Source organism: Eretmochelys imbricata, chromosome 2 (genome assembly GCF_965152235.1).
Source record: "Eretmochelys imbricata isolate rEreImb1 chromosome 2, rEreImb1.hap1, whole genome shotgun sequence".
NCBI classification, from domain to species: domain Eukaryota; kingdom Metazoa; phylum Chordata; order Testudines; family Cheloniidae; genus Eretmochelys; species Eretmochelys imbricata.
The window spans coordinates 60,966,990-60,988,302 of NC_135573.1; the positions used below are offsets into that span (position 1 = coordinate 60,966,990).

At 39.8% G+C, this 21,313-nt stretch overlaps 1 protein-coding gene across 2 annotated transcripts; it reads left to right on the forward strand.

Annotated features, from left to right (window-relative positions):
* Positions 1–925: 925 nt before the first annotated feature.
* Positions 926–21,035, forward strand: COPS5 (COP9 signalosome subunit 5). 2 transcript variants are annotated; one of them, XM_077810176.1, is made up of 8 exons: positions 926–1,126; positions 1,546–1,780; positions 5,234–5,362; positions 6,883–6,948; positions 8,944–9,029; positions 14,477–14,588; positions 17,116–17,264; positions 20,633–21,035. In XM_077810176.1, exons 1-8 carry the CDS (start codon positions 972–974, stop codon positions 20,715–20,717), a joined length of 1,017 nt encoding a protein of 338 aa, XP_077666302.1. In that variant the 5' UTR covers positions 926–971; the 3' UTR covers positions 20,718–21,035. The 2 variants fall into 2 exon arrangements, with proteins under 2 accessions (XP_077666302.1, XP_077666303.1); XM_077810177.1 differs by having other exon boundaries at positions 931–1,072.
* Positions 21,036–21,313: the final 278 nt, after the last annotated feature.

Genomic DNA, 21,313 nt, shown 5'->3' on the forward strand with positions numbered 1-21,313 from the left:
ATCCCTCAATACTGCCAACTGCACCAGCATTCAAAACTCATGACTTGCTCCCTACAAATCATGAGACTGGCTTAAAAATCATATTTCAAAAAAATTGCGAGGGATTCTCTTATCTTCTGGATTTTGATCCTTTAGGATCTGCGTGGGTCATCTTTTCAACCTTTTCTTCACAACGAGGAGGGCAAGAATGTACTTTTTAAAAACGAAAGCTGAGCTTCTCACGCAATCCCATTTCAGGAGCTGGGGCTTTACCTAAAGGCATGTCTACACTACTGGCTAGATCAATGGGCAGCGATCAATCCAGTGGGGTTCAATTTATCATGTCTAGTATAGCCGTGATAAATCGATTACCAATCAGTCTAGTGTGGACTCTGGTACTCCACCTCAATGAGAAGCCCAAGGGGAATTGATGGGAGAGCGTCTCCCATCCACACACCACAACGAAGACACTGGGGTAAGTAGATCTAAGTACGTCAACTTCAGCTATGTTATTCATGTAGCTGAAGTTGTGTAATTTAGATGGATCTCCTCTCCCCTCCCCACTTAGTGTAGACCAGCCCTAAGACACCAAATACCAAGAGACTCACGATAAAATTGTGAGATTTAGCAACTCTTGCCCCCGGGCCCTATCTCTTACTTTCCAGACTTCAACATCCCTGTGTTGCACACGCGTGCGCGAACACCAGTATGGGTGTGAATACGTGAGCGCACCTGCGTATCCACCTGAGCGTCTGTGTTGCGTTGGTGACGCATCACCTCGTTGGCAGCCGTGCCTAGTTCTCTGAGCAGGGCTCGGGCGGCACTTCCAAGGCTGGTCGCTAGAGGGCGCGCTAACTAGGCTGTCTCAGGCCCTGTGGAATGTACCATTCCCGATCCTCCCCCCAGCTGCTCTAGGACATTCCAGGGTTAAGCTCCCCCCACCTCCCTTGTGGCAGTTGGTTTGCGTGGCGGCCCGGTCGGGCGGTGGGGGGATGGCGGCGGCGGCCGGTGCCTCCGGGAGCGGGATGGCGCAGAAGAGCTGGGAACTGGCCAACAACATGCAGGAGGCGCAGAGCATCGACGAGATTTACAAGTATGACCGCAAGCAGCAGCAGGAGATCCTGGCGGCCAAGCCCTGGACCAAGGAGTGAGAGCCGGGGCCAGGGGCCGGCCGGGCGGGGACCGGGCCCAGGGGTGAGGGGCCGGGATACCCGGGCAAGGAGCGGGGCCTGGGGCGCGAGGCCCAGGGAGGGAGCTCAGGCTAATGGGAGCGAGGTGGCGCAGGTCCGGAGGGGCAGCGGGGCCCAGGGGAGGCGGGGATGCAGCGCGGCTGCAAGGGGGGGATATGGGTGGGGAGGCAGCGGGGGTCCGGGAGGGGTGGTTTGGGTCCTGAACCAAGGCGCGGGTCTGGGGTGGGAGGAGGTTGAGATGGGGGGCCTTGTTATAATAAACCCCAGCTACTTCCTCTCCGCTCTCCTGTGTTTTGCATGTGTTTTCTATATCTGTTTTCCTTGTCAGATTAGATACTTGGGCTCTTGCTAGCGTCTCTCCGTTTTTTTCTTGCAGCAACCACTACTTCAGATACTGCAAGATCTCCGCCCTGGCCCTGCTGAAGATGGTCATGCATGCCCGGTCTGGGGGCAATCTGGAAGTGATGGGGCTGATGCTTGGGAAAGTGGATGGGGAAACTATGATTATCATGGACAGCTTTGCTTTACCGGTAGAAGGCACTGAAACTCGAGTCAATGCTCAGGCTGCTGCATATGAATATATGGCTGCATACATAGAAAATGCAAAACAGGTAAATAAAGAGACCTATGTTTTATTGCTGCTATAATGACATATCCGGTTGTAACTTACACTGGGTTTTAGGATAGTCTGTCTAGGTTTTCTTATAAAGTTCCATCACCAGGATATCCTTGCACAAGATCAGAATTAATAAAAAATTGATAGTTCTCTTTTTTTCTCAAATATGTTTAATATCTTTGTTTATCATATTTAAATATTGCAGTGTTCTTTCACCTTTGTAGATCTGAGTTCAAATTCAGGGTTGGGTCACCAATTAATTGAGTGCAATTTCCTTTACATTTCTGCTCATCACCTAGGAAATGTTTTTATGGGTGCAGTCAGTTGCTCAAGAATGGTATAACAAAAGAGCTTATTTCTTCACAAATTTTAACACAGTTATTTGTGGCATAAAAACTAAAGTTCATGTCAAGCATTAAATCATTGTATTTCACAACTATCTTATTTGGTTGCTATATAACACATACATAATAGGTATAGTGTGGTTTTAGCTACTTATTCTTTTTATATAATCTATTTTGTTTTCCAACAAAAGAATCCCTAAAATTCATTTGGGAATAAAAAATAAAGGAGTATATAGTTGTCAATGTTATTTACTAGTAGTTGAACTTTATAAGCTATGAATGTTTGAGTCAAGAAGGAACAATTAACTACTATGAAATAGTTCTTTCCTCCCGCCATACAAAGTTCCCATGTTGCATTCACATTTAGGCCCTGATCTTCCAGTAGGTTCACCTCAGACAGAATTGGAGCTTTAATCTCTGGTAGATCTGGAGAGTTTGTCCCAGGTTAGAGCTGCTCTTATATTCATCTGCCACATCATATACTTATTTTATATTAATCTCCCACTGAAAGCTTGATAATCCTGTGATGCAGAATGAGCATTAGATCCCATCCAGTTTTCCCAGTTCAATTAGTTTTAGTAAGGCCTTGTCTATACTTAAAAAAGTTTTACTGTGTTAATTATATCTGATGTGATTGAGCAGACCATTTCATTAGTGCAGAGTTCTACTAAAGTTAGTGATGGAGCTCAGATTGCAGGATTGGGGAATTCTTATGGAATTCCTGCTATATTTACACTTCATTTACTTATAGATTTCAGTATAAATTGCAAATTGGGTTAGATTATAATATGAGAAAAGAGCATACACGAGGTCTTTTTTGTTTATTAAAAATATAACTTAGGCTGTAAAAAAGTTGTAATTTTTTAATTTGCTGCTTTGGTATGGCCAGTTCAAGTACCATTTAAAAAAAAAAATAGAAACAGTTGTTGAGTTGGCAGTAGGGTCCTTTGCCCTCCAACAGGGGCTGGATATCCCCCCACCTCCTCCATTTCTCCTATCCCTGGGTAGTGAGCTTTCTTCTGGACACTAGAACTAATCCCAGCTCAGAGACCCCCTAGAGGCCATTTGGAGGCTGGCACCACCCAGGCTCCCCTCTCCCAGGGCACAGGGCCTTGTGAGAAGCACAAGTCCGTGCCCCACTCGCTGGGCAGCCATGGGAGGTGAATTCTTCCAGGTCACACGGGAGCTGCTGCTGGTGGTGATTAGGCCTAGCCCATGCCACCTGGTGGAGGTGGAATTGCACCTGGATGGTGAGTCGGGTGAGCTCCCCAGGGATCTCTGCCCCAATCCACATATGTGCCTGGCCCTGCCTTTCTCATCCACCTCCTGTCGGGTCATGACAGAAGGGCATCTGGGTTTAATTTGAGTGAGTGGGTCGCAATGTCGCTCAAATTTGCAGAAACTATAAAAGGCTGCAGTGTGTTTTAAAAGCTGTGGTTTCTCAACAAAATCGCGGAATGCTATTTTCTTACTGTCTTAAATATAACCTTATGCTTATTCAGACTGTTTTAGGTACCTCACTATCCCATTTTAAGTAGGTGATTTTGAAATTTATTTTAATCTAGCTTGTTTTGTCAATAATATATATATGATATCTGAAAAAATTAGTATTCTGTACATTTATTGTTTGTTATAGTGATTTAGCTAATGTGAACATTACATTTTCATCTGAAAAATTAGTGCCAATTCATTTATAATAATCTTACAGGTTATTTGTAACAGAGTGAGAAAGACATTTTTTCTGCAGTCTGTTTACTTTGTGCTGTTGAGCACTTTGATATATAATCAGCTTCTCAGTTTTGTGGATGGTCACTTTTGCTATTAGTCTCGTGCACTACTGTGATGACTTCATTTTCATTCACTGCTCAGTGAGGAGCTCATGTGCATGCTCTTTCATAGGCCCTGGTTGAGGGATGTTTGCAGTACAGGTTGAACGTCTCTAATCCGGCACTCCCTGGTCCAGCAACGTCTGTGGTCTGGCATAGGCGCTGACTCCGTGGGTGCTCCGGGGCTGGAGCACTCACAGGGGAAAATTTGGTGCAGAGCATCCACTGGCGCCAAGCTCCCCTTCCCCCCGCGCCTCTTGCGCGCCGGCAGCCCCGTGCTTACCTCCTCTCTCCCAGAGCTTCTGGAGTGCCATGAAAAGCTGATCCACAGAGTTCAAGCTCCAGGAGGGAGGGGGAAGATCTGGGGCCAATGGCCGGGACCCCAGGCAAGGGACCACGCTGGGTGCAAAACCTGGGTGTGCTGCAGCACCCCTGCACCCCTACTTCCCACACCTGTGGAGACCCGTTGGCACTCTGCATTGACCTCCCGTGGTTCGGCAAATTCTCTGGTTTGGCACCAGTCAGGTGCCAAGGGTGCTGGACTAGAGAGGTTCAACCTGTAATATCTGAAACTAGTTTAGTTTAAATTTTTTTAAATTAACTGATAGTAAGTTGACAGTGTTCCTTAATATCAGCTGAAGACATTGACTTCTGTGTTCATTTAATCAGATCTCACCTGTAGGGTTGATAAGACCAAAAAGTATTACTCTTCCTTGGAAGAATGTAGTGATGTATAAATGATCTGTTCTTCTCTCTGTATCTATTAAGCATGTAAACTGTAAAGCAAGTAAAAAGATGCTTTTATTTTACGCAAGATCCTGCTTCTGTTTAAAGTTGGTGGCTAAACATCCATTGATTACAATGGATGCAAATCAGACACTGTGTTCTGTCTTGTAGTGTTATTTTAATGATTTGAGTTTCTTGTTTAAAACTCTGTATTTGTTAGAACTGGTTGGACTGTATAAATCCAAAAGCATGCACCTCTATTGCATGTTGGAAAAACCAATTGTTGGATGCCAGGAATTGAGTTGTTCGTATCAGTGTAGTTATAACTTTGTGCCATATGACTTCTAAAAACGTTTTAACCAGAGAAGGCTTAGGTTATTTAAAAAACATATGGGTTTGAAACTTGGCATAGTAGTGCATGTAGATACTTGCATTTTTTTTTCCCCATAATGTATCTGCAGTATGCTAAAAGCCCAAAAGAGGGCATCTGTCTCTTTCATTATACAAAGAGTCTTTTAATGTTATGTATTTCTTTCCCCTTCCCTTCATTAGGTTGGTCGCCTAGAAAATGCAATTGGCTGGTACCACAGCCACCCTGGCTATGGCTGCTGGCTTTCAGGGATTGATGTCAGTACTCAGATGCTTAATCAGCAGTTTCAGGAACCATTTGTGGCTGTGGTTGTAAGTATTAGAAGTTTATTAGTTAAGCATTCCATAGTCTGACAAAATTGTATAATAACTTAATTTCTTTGTGTTGAGGTGAAAATATTTACTTGCAGTTTTTATCTAAATATCTATCTATATTTCGTTAAATAACTCTCTGATAGTGTTTGTTTTTTATGGGGGGGTGTAGAATCCAGGCTTCAGAGCAGTATATCTCCCTTACCACGCTTTCTGGGCTAAAGAGAAAGTCAAGACAATGGTATACAAACAAATTTGTTCACTGGGACTGGAGAGATTTCATTCACTGCATCATTCCAGGTGTAGTCTGTTAAAATATTCTCTAATCTTAGATTAGAAACCATGCTTGTTACTTCAGCAAATAATTGAATAGCCCACACTGAGCCTTCCGCCTTAGATCTAAAAACTTTAGTTCTGTGATTCTCTCAACCTTCTGTAGTAAGGGACGCTGAGTAAAATTGCTCACAAAACCGTGGTATTCCTCATATAACATGCATTATCAGTAAAGTCACAAAATTATCTTTTTTATATGTTCTGAGAAAATTCACTGGGCCCTCCAACCCCTCAGGACTGCAGGTCACAACAATTGAAATAGAAATTTAGCCTTTGATTTAAACAACAACTTTATATAACCACTTGCTCTAGTAAAGAGTGTAAACACCAACAAAAGAATGGAATTATTTGAGGAATAGTTGGCCGTCTAATTAGGATTGTGGGATTAAATTAGAAAAGTATAAACCAAATATTAGAAAAAAGTTCTGGACACTAAAATCTGTTTTGTTGTGGCATAGTCTCCCAAGGAAATGTTGGAAGCCCCTTCAGTTTTACTTCGAAAATGAAACTGGCCAATGCACTAGTAAACGTATTGTAGAGAGAAAAGGAGTACTTGTGGTACCTTAGAGACTTAACAAATTTATCTGAGCATAAGCTTTCATGAGCTACAGCTCACTTCATCGGATGCATTCTCCACTGAATGCATCCGATGAAGTGAGCTGTAGCTCATGAAAGCTTATGCTCAGATAAATTTGTTAGTCTCTAAGGTACCACAAGTACTCCTTTTCTTTTTGCGAATACAGACTAACACGGCTACTACTCTGAAACCTGTATTGTAGAGAATAATCCTGCATTATGCTCCTGCTCTATTCTTCAAAATAGATTAGATGATCTAATAGGTATTTCCATCCCTAATTTCGGGGGGGGGAGGGGGCTTAAAATTAAAAGCAGTAAGTATCACCGTTGTATTGACTGACAGATTGCAACATTTTTATCACACACTATAGTACAGGATTTGCTGAGGCTGATACTAACCATACTGTTAATGTAGAGAAGTGGGATTAATGGGCAGCTGTTGATGTTCCACTTTCTTTTCATGAGTGCTCCATATAAACTGATGTCAATTACAAAAGTGCTATGCTTTATTAGAGAACATAATGCAACTTTTTCAAGTTATAGTGATTCAGTGTAAGTAGATCAATAAGTATGCCACCTGCATATATCAAAAATCACCTATATTTTTACAGATTGATCCAACAAGAACAATATCTGCAGGAAAAGTAAATCTTGGAGCTTTTAGAACATATCCCAAGGTAAAAGTTAAGGTTAAAAAAAGTATGTGTATTATCAAGATTATTAAACTGTATATAACTAAATGCATGGGTCCCATTTTTAAGGGTCATTGTTAAGCATGAAAAGCACATTATCTGACCGGTCTTTCCTTTTTTTAATATTCTATATCTTCCTTTTTCAGGAAAAGATGTAATTTTTTTCCTAACCTAAAATAAATATTAAAATATCATCATATTATGCATGCCTCTTGGAAGAAGAAATAACTTTGGTAAATAATCTGATTTCAGTTTCAGGGTTCCATTGAATTACTAACAGACATAAATAATAAATCTGGGTATTGTCATACTTAAATAGTCCTCTTTACGTGTGGTTTGTGTTTAGAGACGTTGAATTATAGTCTTCTTTCCACAGTTTTATTCCCTGTTGTATTAAATGTATTTTTAGATATTGGAGCTGCAACATAATTGCAGCAGTTAAATATAGTTGTGCTATTTCTAAAGTTTCTGCGGCATAGATCTATAAGAATTTGGATTGTTATAGGGAAGAAGGAATGGTAAATTTATGACTTATTAGTTCAAAATTCTGCTTTTGGCTACACATTTTTTTTAAATCTGGGAATCTGTATTGAGATTGCTTTGAGAAAAGCAAGAGTCAGAATCTCATACTTTTATTTTTGATAGTCTTTTCAAAGAAATGTTGTTAGATTCACAGGATAAAAAAAAAAAAATACCACATTTTGAAATGAAATTTTAAACTGAAAATAATAACATACATAGCAAGCTGAAGATATTTAATTTAACTGGAAATTATTTAAAGCTGAAATCTAAATTTTTCCTAGTTTTATTTTTATATCAATGATAGAGAAATGAAAGTATAATTTAATTGATATATCCTCAAATATAATTATACCTTCCTAAATTCCAGTTAAGGCCCTCATCCTGCAAAGACTCACACACATTCTTATGCACTATGAGTAGTTTTATTGGCTTCAGTAGGATCGCTCACGGTGCATGAAATTTAAGCATGTCTTTGCAGAATTGGGGCCTACTTCTGCAATGTGATTTGTTAGCATGGACCTTGACACTCATGCAGAGTACAGGTAAAGTCAAAAGGACTCTGGACATGAAGGTCTGGGCTAGTGTATGCTATTGTAAGAAAGTAGAAATATTATTGTCTTATGGAAGACACCAGTCTGGCATCACATTATAATTGTAAATATATGTGTGAAAAGTTCCCCATTGCATTCGTGCAGTACTTTTTTGTTATGAATGAAAAGCAGGTCTGCATCGACTTTTTTCTAAACAAAAGGAAATGAGTATTTGTTGTTGTCAGAACTTATGTATGAACCAAAAAAAATCTCATATAAATACTTTCAGGGGACTAAACAAGAAGAAGAAATGTAACTTGAACTTAAAAACCAAATCACAGTTAGACATTCATTTTAGCAGAATGTTTTAAGAGGAGTAATGGAAATGATTCAGGTGGGTGGTATTGGCCAATTCAGTAGTTGTGAAGGCTGCTATTGACTAAACTGGAGACTGAAGTTCTGGGACAGGTACAAAGTGGGCAATAGTAGTGCAGGGTTCATTTCACTACTGTGCTAACGTTTGTCAATCCTGTTCCGGCGCAATCACTTCCAGGGACAAAGAGTAGTCTGGTCTCCATGCCCCTTCCATCATTGCCCTAAGAGAAAACGATATGGCCATTTATGGTGGGGATATCTGCCCAATGAGAACTGGCTGAGACCAGCAACTTACTACTTACACATTTCTGCACATCCATCAAATAGTAATGACTATTAACCCAGGCCAGATGAACCAGTGATCAAGAGAGAAGATTCCAAAATTCATAAGTCTGCTGGGCCATCCGTTTTCCCTATGGAAGTTGTTGTCTTTATTGGGAACTTGAACAGCATTTGCAAGCAGCCTTAAAATGACTTCTTTCTTTTGCATGAAGAAATGTATTTATTACTTTTTCCACTTACTTTGGTGGTTTCTGTTTGTTTAACTTTTCAGGGCTTTAAGCCTCCAGATGAAGGGCCTTCAGAATACCAGACTATTCCACTTAATAAAATAGAAGACTTTGGTGTGCACTGTAAACAGTAAGTAACTCATGAATTATTATCTGAATCATGAGTAGAAGTTCTCAGTCTTTCTCCACCTTCTACCATGGCCCTAAGTGCCATGGTTTCTTGCAGTGACCCAAATACAAAAAGCCTTTGTTTTTTTTGTGCTGCTGGCTTTATGGAAAAGTGTTGCGAGCTGTCATTCAGCAGGGAGATGGTTTGGGGAGCACTGCTTCAGTGAGTCAGATGAATGCTCTGAGCAGCTGTGTCAACGCAGCTAGCATTTTGCCATCTTCAAGCATTGCGTCTCTGGAGCAGTGTAGTGGGGGTGGAAAGAGGAGCTGCTGCAACGAGAATGGGCTGATTAGCATCAAAGGAGGCAGGAAAAAGAGCTGCTGTTAATTTGCTTTCCTTTAGTCTTAGAGGTCATTTGGTTTTAGCAATTTTTGCTCCATACCCGTTCTCATGACCCAGTTAAAGTTTGCAGTTTGAGAACTCTTGACTCAGAATCAGTGTTTAAAATAATTTTCAAATTCATATCATTGTCAGTTTATGATGTATGATATAAAATATTACTTAACACCATTCACTTGGGAGGGCAAGTTATCCTTTTGGTATATTTGGTACTTATGCATACAACTCTCACTATAATTAATGACAGGTTTCAGAGTAACAGCCGTGTTAGTCTGTATTCGCAAAAAGAAAAGGAGTACTTGTGGCACCTTAGAGACTAACCAATTTATTTGAGCATAAGCTTTCGTGAGCTACAGCTCACTTCATCGGATGCATACTGTGGAAACTGCAGAAGACATTATATACACAGAGACCATGAAACAATACCTCCTCCCACCCCACTCTCCTGCTGGTAACAGCTTATCTAAAGTGATCACTCTCCTTACAATGTGTATGATAATCAAGTTGGACCATTTCCAGCACAAATTGAGAAAACCTGGATTTGTGTTGGAAATGGCCCAACTTGATTATCATACACATTGTTAGGAGAGTGATCACTTTAGATAAGCTGTTACCAGCAGGAGAGTGCGGTGGGAGGAGGTATTGTTTCATGGTCTCTGTGTATATAATGTCTTCTGCAGTTTCCACAGTATGCATCCGATGAAGTGAGCTGTAGCTCACGAAAGCTTATGCTCAAATAAATTGGTTAGTCTCTAAGGTTCCACAAATACTCCTTTTCTTTTTATAATTAATGAGTTACATGTTGAATGATTCATATGTTGATGAAGGGCTAGACTCCAAAGGGATGGGTAGTTAAAACTCTGGAGAGGTGTGGGAAATTGCATTATTGGCAATAAATGTAGTCTTTCAAGGCATTCCTGTCATCATATTAAGAAAAAAAACACTTTTTTCCCTTTTCCAAACTAACAACTTGAAGGCCATGCACTTAAAAAAATAAAGCTTTATGAAAATCTCAGCTGGTAACTATTATTAATTATTTGCATTACCATACCAGGAGCAAAGTAGAAATCCCTGGCAAACACTTAACTGCTAGTCATTCTGACTATTCATTATAAAGCAAATGTTCTAGATCGGGGTGGGCAAACTACGGCCTGGGGGCCACAACCAGCCCTTCAGATGGTTTAATCCGGCCCTTGAGCTCTTGCCAGGGAGCGGGATCCGGGGCTTGCCCTGCTCCGTGTGTGCTGTGGCTCTGCGCATCTCCCGGAAGCAGCAACATGTCCCCCCTCTGGCTCCTACACTTAGGGGCAGCCAGGGGTCTTTGCATGCTGCCCCTGCCCCAAGCACCACCCACACAGCTCCCACTGGCCAGGGTTCCTGGCCAATTGGAACTGCAGAGGCAGCATGTGCAGACAGAGCAGTGTGCAGAGCCACCTGGCCACAGGAGGAGGAGGGACATGTTCCTGCTTCCGGGAGCCGCTTGAGGTAAGCGCTTCCTGGAGCCTGCATCTCTGATCCCCTCCAGTGCCCCTGCCCTAGCCCTGATTCCCCTTCTGCCCTCTGAGCCCCTCGGTCCCAACCCAGAGCACCCTTCTGGACCCCCAACTCCTTATCCCCAGTCCCAACCGAGAGCCCACTCACCCAGCTGGAGCCCTCACCTACCCCAACTCCCTGCCCCAGTCCAGAGCCCCCTCCCACACCCTGAACTCCTCATTTCTGACCCCACCCCAGAGCCCTCACCCCCTCCTGCACGCCAACCCCCAATTTTGTGAGCATTCATGGCCTGCCATACAATTTCCATACTCAGATGTGGCCGTTGGGCCAAAAAGTTTGCCCATCCCTGTTCTAGATGAAGTTAGATTGTTTGTGCATTTCTGTGGCATTAGATTTTTTTCTTTAAATTTACCATTACCCTTTTTAATCTGTTCTCAGATAAATGGAATTTTTCAATTTTATAAAAATTGTAATAATTACCATAACAGTCTCGCTCTCAGATAGCTAGTTAGTATCTGTTCTAAGTCATTGTCTTTCTTGAAGCTGCATGAAAAGATTTACAGTAGAGGACTTCCAATCTTCCCCAGGGGAGGATAGCCATGAAAAAAGAGGAGGGGTTGAAATTGCCCACACTAATTATGCTTTAGTCTGTTGGGTGAGGAATTGCTAACACCATGGTATTTATGATGTTCGTTCTCCTGCAATATGAATGAATCACTTGTACCACAGAAGATTAGAATAGTCGTTTCCACCTACTAGTATGTGTACCAGGACTTGTAAATCTGGTTTTAGTGACAGTTTCTTTCGGCTTCTCTTTCCTAGCTTAATGATGAGCTTCTGTGTTTGGGTTCTGGTGTGGTGGCAATGCCAGTGGGCACTGGGTAGAAAAGCAGAGCTACTGCTTTATAATCATATACACATGTCCAGCCACCACCCTGGGGAGTGACTGCATTCAACCACTTCTCAGCCATGAATCAGCCCCAGTGGTTGCACTTTTACCTCATCTTTGACTGCTGTTCTATTATAGTACTTAGTTGAGAGGTCCTCTTTGAGAAAGAGCATGCTAAATAGGTTTTGTGTATTATACCAAATGCCATCTCCCTTAATTAAAGTGTCAGTTCCTAATGGTAAGCACCTCAATTAATGTTGAAAAAGCATTTAGCTTATAAATTTACAAATGTGAAACTTTTGTCAATGTCTCTGCTTTTGCCATTTAATTTTTAAAAGGGAATTATATTTGGCATGTTACTTCACATTTTAAATTTTTCTTCAGGTGTATATTTGTAGATATATGACCTAACACACACACACACAGGCTCTTCCATGATATTTTAAATTGGGCATCATTTTCCATTATTTTTACTAAGTTGATGAAAACTATTTGTCAGATGATTAAAGCACAGGCCTGGGAATTGGGAGATCAGGGATCTAATTTTGATTCTGCCACAGATTTCCTTGGGCAATTCACCTTTGTGCCTGATTTTTCTGTAAAGTGAGGATCTTTCTCTTCATCACAACATTATGAAGTTTAATTTATCCATTTTTGTAAAAGACTTTGATCATCTCAGATGGAAGATGCTATGGAAATGCAAAGTAAAATAACTGATTTTTATGACAGGAAAAGTACAAAGCCAGTACAAGGGGGTTAATTGTAAAAGCACATTTTAACAGCAAAAATGGACCATTTAATATATCTCATATCTCTTGTTGCTGACTCTCCCCTTCTCACTTATTGTTTGAGCTTTCTAGCTCATTATATGGTTGACTTGGTCAGCATTAGCAGATTTCACTTAAGTGCATTTTTCCTAATATGGTTGAGTTTTACCTAACAGGTCTCCCAAGAGCAAGGTTAATATATCATTGCTAATGGATTAGTGGATCTGTACCATTTAAATTATTCAAAAATAACTTCTGTGCAGTGACAGAGGAAAGACTGGCAATAATTTTTTTTTTTTAAAGAATGATTTAGTGATTTTAATTGGATAACATATAAGTGGCAGTTATAACTGCATCAAAATAAAACCATGTAAATGCTGTAATAGCCACACAAGAACAGGAAGCCCAGCAATCATTTAACTTCAGTTCTCTGATACTCAAAAAAGTGTACCTCATGTTCCAACTCCCAGTATGTTGCCTTTAGTACATCGATAGAAATGTTCTTGCATAGCTTAAAGTGAAGATTACCTTTTGGGCATGTCAGGTTCTCCTTTTATTAAATCCTACATGAAAGTTCTGTTTTCAGGAGCATCACATCATCCACCCTCCAACAGCCTTCTGAGAATTACTTTTAACAGATGTTTGAAAAATTGTAACAAAACTTAAAAACAAATGAACAGATCTCTTTTCTCCCCGGTCCTATTGCAGTCTTTCTATTCCTTGACCAATCTGATTTCTCTTCCTGCAGGCCTCAATCCATTTTGCAAGCACTTCAGAATGAGTACATCAAAAGAGACAATCTATAGAAGGCATGAGCTAGGGAGGACAGGAGGGTTCCTTTTGGTTTACACATTTAGGATGAATTCCCACTAATTGGAAAGGGGATATGTTCTACAGTTGGCAAGGCTTTCTATATACACCTGTATTTGTAAAACAACTTAATGGCAGAAATAAGTATTTTTTTAAAATACCAAATCTTCTATTTTTTTACTTTCAGCATAATGCACATCTGAGCAGCAGAGAAGGTTGCAATATGTATTGTTGTCTTGTAAGATACAATATGAATTGTATTTAAAACAAAACAGGATAGCTTATCTTCCTTATTCCTTTGTTGTGAATTCTGTAATATCGGGAAAATCTGTCTTATTAACACCTAAGATGCATAACAAGGGATAAATAGGCTCTTTGTTAAGCTTACCACTATCCAACATTGCCACTTATCACATTCCACTAGATCAGTAGTATTTCAATTTACTTTTATCTATAAATTATAATAATATTTATGATAGCACCCAAAGGTTCCAAGCAGGATCAGGGCCTCTTTGTAATATGTACTATACAAACACTATTAAAAGGACAGTAACTGACCCCAAAGATCTTGTGTTACAACAGAACCTAATGACAGGTTTCAGAGTAGCAGCCGTGTTAGTCTGTATCCGCAAAAAGAAAAGGAGGACTTGTGGCACCTTAGAGACTAACAAATTTATTTGAGCATAAGTGAAACTGAATGCATCCGATGAAATGAGCTGTAGCTCACGAAAGCTTATGCTCAAATAAATTTGTTAGTCTCTAAGGTGCCACAAATCCTCCTTTTCTTTTAACAGAACCTAAATGGATGAAGAAAACAGCATTTGGTTAGTTATAACTGTATTAAAACTGCATACATCAGACACAGGAGGGAAATCCCTCCTCAGAGAAATATTCATGGTGTAGATCTTAATGTGTGTTACTGTTGGACCCTAAAACATTGCGTCATTTGTCACATTGGTTGTTCCGTTAGTCTTTGCATTTTTGAGAAATGCATTTACTTTCTATTTATTCCTTTTCAGATGCCTGTGACCATGAGGATTTGATTGTAAAATACCCTACATCTTTGACTGGTAGCTAACTAAAAAATTTGCTTTGTTTTTTTAAAATAGGTATTATGCTTTAGAGGTCTCCTACTTCAAATCATCTTTGGATCGTAAATTACTTGAACTACTGTGGAACAAATATTGGGTGAACACACTCAGTTCTTCTAGTTTGCTTACTGTAAGTAGAATAATATATCCTATAAGAGTTTAGGTACCTCTGGTGCTAAAGGTAGGGATCTCTGCTGCCAAAGGTAGTTTGCTTACTGTAAGTAGAATAATATATCCTATAAGAGTTTAGTACCTCTGGTGCTAAAGGTGACTCCTTAGAGCTAAAGGTAGGGATCTCTGCTGCAAATTACTTAATGGAAGACTGCTGAGTAATTTTGACTCCAGATTTAGATTCTGTGCATCAGGTTTTACAAAACCAAATAATAAAGAGGAAGGTTTTCATGAACATAAATAAAACCTTTCTGTAAACATTTTTCTGTTTTTACTATTTGATAACCAGAAAGTGAAGCTAACTAGTTTGTTCTCATTGTTTAAGCTGAGTTTCAGTTAAATCTATTTTTTAGTATAACATTTAGTATCCCCTTACTGCACAGTAGTAATTAGTATCCATTAAGGGTTACCAGGTATATAGGCTATATATTATTGATGGTATTACTAATTTTATTATAACTCCTTTTAAGCCATACTGAGTATCTTCAGAAAGGGACTGCTTTTTGTTGTAACCATGTGCCTCAAGTAGAAATTGTGACTTGACCACTAGATAACTACCATCCATTGCATTCACTGTACTTCTGTTATGAACATACTTTTTACTTTGGATTCAAATCTCATTTACTTACTTCAATAAAAATCCAGTGCACGGTGATTATTTTAGAATGCACACATTCTTTAATATGTGTTTTTACTCTGCAAAGCAACTCTGTAAAATGATATTGTGAGACTCCCTATTCTCTCAATTATTCCAAATCAAATTTGCTGCATTTGCAAATAAAAATATTGTTCTTTCCTAACTTCCAATCCTGGAAACTTGAATAGGGAGTTGAAAGTCAAACTTTGCTTTTTCCAGCTTCATGCCTAGTAAAAGATTCTGCCTACAGTAATACCTGTGCAACTCCAGTGGGCCAAACTGACACTATTTCATACTCTGTACAAGTCTGTTGTATTCAGTTGGATTGCGTAGTTGTAAATTAGAGCAGAATAATATCCATTATTCTCAGTGAGGTTGCATAAATTGAACAGAGGGCAAAACTTGGTCCTTCATTTCTCTAGCAATGTTAATATCGCTTGGTTGAATTCTTTAACCTGTGAAAACTGAATACTTCCTGTGATCCATAGGAACCTAGTCTGTAGACATGTAGTTCTATATTCCTGTGAGCTGTAGGAAGAAATACCAGGTAAGGAACAGATTTAGGAGGGACAAGTAGGAGAGCTTCCACCATTTTGGAGGGTGCTACTTGTTGAACAGGAGACTTCAATGCTTCCACACACCTTAGTGATGAAGTCAAGACTTTGCTGTGTCTGTGTTGGGCTCCATCTTCTGCTGCCACCATTGACTCTAAATTCAGTTGTGCAGCTTGCTGTGAATTCAGAGACACTCCATATCCCACCATCTGTGGTGCTCCAAAATTTAGATCAGTGTATAATCTGACACCCAGGGAGCTGGGAGATCAGCCATTCACATTAGGCGGAAAGAAGGTTCTGAGCCAGGCTACCTGTTCAACATAGGGAAAGCTGAGGATGAAGATGAGGAGCCAGGCCTGGAGAGCATAGCAATAAAGAAAAACAAAAACCTCCTTTTAAAATAATGACTGTCAAATCATCAGGTTTAATATCAGACTGAGTATTTTCAACTGAGAGTCGTGGGAGGATAAGGAGGGGAAATGGGAATGAGGGGTTATTTCATGGTGATAGAATAATTTTAATATTACCACAGTTTTTCAAAGCTAGAAATTTTGACTGTTTAGACCATTTTTCCCCCCTCATCAATATCAATTAAACTATCCCATTGACAAAGTTCATTCATTTTTTTCAGTTTTACACAATGCAAAATTCCACCCTGGAATGTTTTGCATGTTTTTCATTGGTAATTTTAAAAAATTACCTTCAACCTAAGATGTCTTGTGGTGTATCACACTGGGAGTAAATTTTTTTTTTTATGGCCAATTGATGAAACCATTAAAATGAGCTTATAATAGAAATACTGATAGGTCCTTCCCTGCTACCACATCTCTGAAATGAGACAGTAAAAGTGCTTAGCATTATCTGTCAATGTGCAGCTCTCTTTTTTTTAAGATTCCTCCATCCCCCAAAGATTTCCCTCTGCAAAGGCCAGCCACTGTGCTGATTGTCCTGGCCATGGATGACTAGATGTCACTTATTCTGGCTCCGCTGTTCCTGTATCACTAGGGGGGTGGCTCCAGAACAGCAAAGAGCTCCCACTCTCCGGGTCTAAATATTCTGCATACTTCATGCCCTCAGCTCTTGCTAGCAAGCAGTCAAAGGACTGAACTGGTCTCAGATGCACATCATTCATGTAGGTTACCTGTTGAGCTCCAACTGGTCTGCCATGCTAAGCCCAGCACTACTTAGACTTAAAGGTATTTTGTGAGGTTGCTTACTTGTGTATTTTGTGCATAAATACCAACATGACTTACAGCTCTATCTATAATACATTTAATGGTATCTTATTCCAACAGAATGCTGACTACACAACTGGCCAAGTCTTTGATTTGTCTGAAAAATTAGAACAGTCAGAAGCCCAGCTGGGCCGAGGGAGTTTCATGTTGGGTTTAGAGACACATGACAGAAAATCAGAAGACAAACTTGCTAAAGCAACAAGGGACAGGTGAGATAATACATGTCTGGATTTTGTAAGAAATGCTATTCTGTTTTAAACTCTAAGTTCACATACTTTAAACTGTGATCTGTAGGGAATTATTCTCCAGTTCCTTAGCATTTTGGAGGAGTCAGAGTAAAAAATACACTGCTGTAATTTAGAAATTAAAATATAGAAATACCTCATTTACATCACAAAGGCAATTACAATTTTTGTATTTACTACAGCGAATAAACTGTTTATTAACTGAAGCCATGAAGAAATCCTTTTGGATTTATTATGTATTGCAAAGCTTTTGTGTCATCTTAAGCAATCAGACAAGATGCTAGGGACCTTTGACCTGCTTCAGCATGGCATTTCTTTGGTGGTCCTCATAAAAATGACATTTCAGACTTCTGTGTTGGCTCCACTAAAGTTATTAACCAATTCTGTATTTCTAGTTGATCGGTTTTTAATCAAAAATATCCCTGTTAAAGTTCATTCAAAATATAGGCAATTTCTCAAATGCAAAAGGCTAGCATAGGTTGAGCATCGCATTTCTTATTCTTGCAAGTGTGTTCCAACAACAGCAAAGAGGAGAGAAAAGAGTAATCAATATATACATTAAAGTAAGGACTTTTGCCATCCCTCTAAACAGCATTTTACAGTTCTGTCTAAATCATTTAGTCTTATAAAAAACTGAGGACTTGCCTTTCACATCTTTTGCATAAAACATTTCCTGCCACAAATGACCATGCTGCACCTGAAGTGGGGGTGAACATTGTCATGGCTTGCTGGAAGAGGGGTAGCAGTGCTTTATGGATGGGGGAGGAAGGAGGTCAGAAGCTGCTGGAAAAAGAGTAGGTGGGGGGTCAGTGTGGGCAGTGCTGATTAATCTGGAAATGTAAGTGCGGAAGACTTTAAAAAAGGCAGGTTAGGACATTAGAAGACCTTCCTCCACGCATCAAGCAAGGCAGCACCCACTCTCCTTCCCCTCGAGGTGGCAAATATCATATTGGTTAGGACCTGCTCTGGGTATTGTGCTAGTCTCTCCTTTTTAGGGGGGCAGGGAAGGAATTTTTCCTTCACCACCATATTGGCTTATTATGGTGAGGAGGAAAGGGGGTTAGGCTGTGTATGACAACTCATTTTGTAAGTGTAGGGCAGATGTCCAGTGCAGATGCTCCCTGGGGAAGACATCCAATGGCCAGATAAATGGCCTCGTAAAGGACTTAAAAAGGAGTTTCCGGCTAAAGAAACGGAATGGGGAAGGGCTTCTATGATTGGTACAGTAGGCAGCCAACCCCACTTTCTAATAGCCCACTTTAACCCTCCTAAGAGTGGGGGTGAATGGCAAGGTCGCAGCCATGGGTTGGCTGGGGGGACCTGGATGGAAAATGAAAGGGGTGGGGGAGCTGGTGGAAGCCCAGGTAGTTATTTGAATGAATATAGACTTTCCTGCACTGTGTACTTGTATCTGCATCTACAAGTTACGGTCTGATTAAATCCACATGAAGTGTGTTCTGTCCTCCTTTTGGTATAGCCGGACAAGGAGGAAACCTTTTAGGAAGACCTTTATGAAAATTGTATGTTTCAGATTAGTTAGCTATCCTGATCACAAATATAATTTTCTATCATCAGTTAATGAACATACTATACCTGGATGCATATTATTTAAAAGGCACTCCTGGTGCTTTCTTCAAAAATATTTCCTTTTTTTTGTTGTTGCTTTGAAGAATTACCCGACCTCCTTTCTGGGCTCTGAAGCTCTTAGGTGATCACCTGTTGCTTTTTCATTAGCTTTCATCAGTCGCCAAAGCAGTTTTTTTACAACTTGATTTAATCTCCAACATGGTTACATATAAAGTATATCTATGGCACTATTTAACTGTTGAACAGTGATGCTTTACAAACTATGAAATGTCTTCCTGTGTTGTGTAGTAAGAAAGAAGCATTTCAAGTAATTTACTTCAAATAAGTGTCCCTAGAACTCATCATTGTCCAGCTATGCTGGAAGAAGAACAGGAGGCACTGGATGTGGTTTAATTAGAACACAACTCTATTCTTAACAGTCTGGGAGTACCTAGCAGATAAAAGTATACAGTTCAGGTAATTCCATGATCATTTTCATATATACCCGCGGGCTTCCGTCAGCCCTTCCCCTTTTCCATCCTGGTCCCCAGCCAACCTGCAGCTGGGACCTCACACCCCATTCCCCACAAACACACACATCTCGAATGAGTGTTGGGGGGGCTATAAAGGCAGGGGGGTTGGCTCCCAGCCGTGCTATTCTAAGAACCCCCTCATGTCTGTTCATTTAATACCTCTTAAATCTTTCACAAATCCATTTTATCTGACCGCTGTATCCATTCCCTACGGAATACCCGCACTGGACATTGACCCCATATTTACATAATGAGTTGTGACATCTTAGCCTAACTCCTGTTCCATGTTTGCCCCAACTAAGGCCCCCTCCCCACGCGCCAACCTGCTGTGGGGAAGGCAGAAAAAAACTACTCTGCATTGGCTAATCTGGTCCATGGACCTATATAGTGTCCCCTCTCTTCCAGTCACCTAGGGGAAAGGATGGGTCAGCGTGCCCATGCTAACCTGCTCTACAGTTGCTGTAAAAATCACACCATGCCTCTCAAATCCCTTCCTCTAGCAAGTGTGTTGACTGCCCCACCACTTACTGTACAGTGTGGTCATTACAGTTCTGGCATAGTTATTGTCCTTTCATATTTTCATAGCTTTTTAAGCTTGTTAATCAAAATGCTATTAGAATCTAGAGTGAAGAAGTTCTTGTGGGTGACAAAAAAGAACACTTAACTTTTTCAATCCACTGTGCCACTTCAGTGGCATGGCTTCAGTGAAGCTGGGGTTTCTGTCCTTTCTAATTGTTACAGGATTTGAACTGATCAGATATAGACTGTAACTCTTTCAGAGGTGAATGAGGGTGGTGGTTTTGTTTTGTTATGCTAAAACCATTAGCAGAACATATTTAATTTCTAATATACACTTGTTAAAAAAGCAAAGTATTGGAACTGATTTTCTATTACATGAGTTCAGGGTTTTATATTTCCTTTACTATAGTTAAATTAAAACCTAAAATAATGGATGGAATTCAGTTTCCTGTATTTTAGGTTAATGTCCTAAACTGTTGGACAAAAAGTATAGTCTGAAATTGGTTCTTGACATGTAAAGAACTTGTCAGTTTACCTTTTCAGATAACTAATAGCTTTTGGCAACAACTAAATTGATGTGTGACTTTTCATATCTGGACAGTTGTGAAGATTCATGGGGTTATGGGCACCCCGAACTCCTGAGACAGTCGAATAACTTATAATACAGTGACAGTTCGGTATTTAGCCAATGTTGAATTTATACTTGTTTTTCAGTTGCAAGACCACCATAGAAGCTATACATGGATTGATGTCTCAGGTTATTAAGGATAAACTGTTTAATCAAATTAATATTGCTTGAAGTGCATCGCCAGCTGATATGCATCTCCAAGGCTGAAAAAGTCATGGTTATTTCTTTCTTTTGGACATGTTCAGTTTTGGAATTAAAGTAAGAATGGATAATTATTCAGTTAATTTGTAGTACTTTCATCTTTCCCACCTTTTTGCCCAGTTTTAAAGAACAGATTGTTCTGAAATTTATTGTAAACTTTGTTCTCTATCATAAAACACAACCATTTTGGATAATTGTTTCAGAAGAAAAGAAAATGTGACTGTTATTAGATGCTTCTCTTTAGTATTTATATCTGTTATCAATCTGCAATAAAAAAAATAAAAATGAGCAAGTGATTTTTTTGGTAAACACTTATTTCTAGCATTTCATTTTTTTCTGCTGTTTCCCCAGAACAAATTCTTCTAATTCATCTAGTTTTGAGAGACAATAAAGCTAATTTAAGAAATTCTATTTTTGTTAAGAACATAATTTTAATATGCTTTCCCAACTCTTCTTTTAATTTTAAAACCTTGAATCCCTTTAGGTTAGTTTTTTAAGCAAAATTCTAATTGAAACATTAATCGCTTATTTTTGCAGATTGACTCAATGGGGGTCTGTTCTCATTC

Coding starts and splice junctions, on each gene's coding strand:
- COPS5 (XM_077810176.1), top strand. CDS start 972: ATGGCGGCGGCGGCCGGTGCCTCCGGGAGCGGGATGGCGCAGAAGAGC. Junction 1,127..1,545: donor GCCAAGCCCTGGACCAAGGA/GTGAGAGCCGGG, acceptor TTTTTCTTGCAG/CAACCACTACTTCAGATACT. Junction 9,030..14,476: donor TTTGGTGTGCACTGTAAACA/GTAAGTAACTCA, acceptor TTTTTAAAATAG/GTATTATGCTTTAGAGGTCT.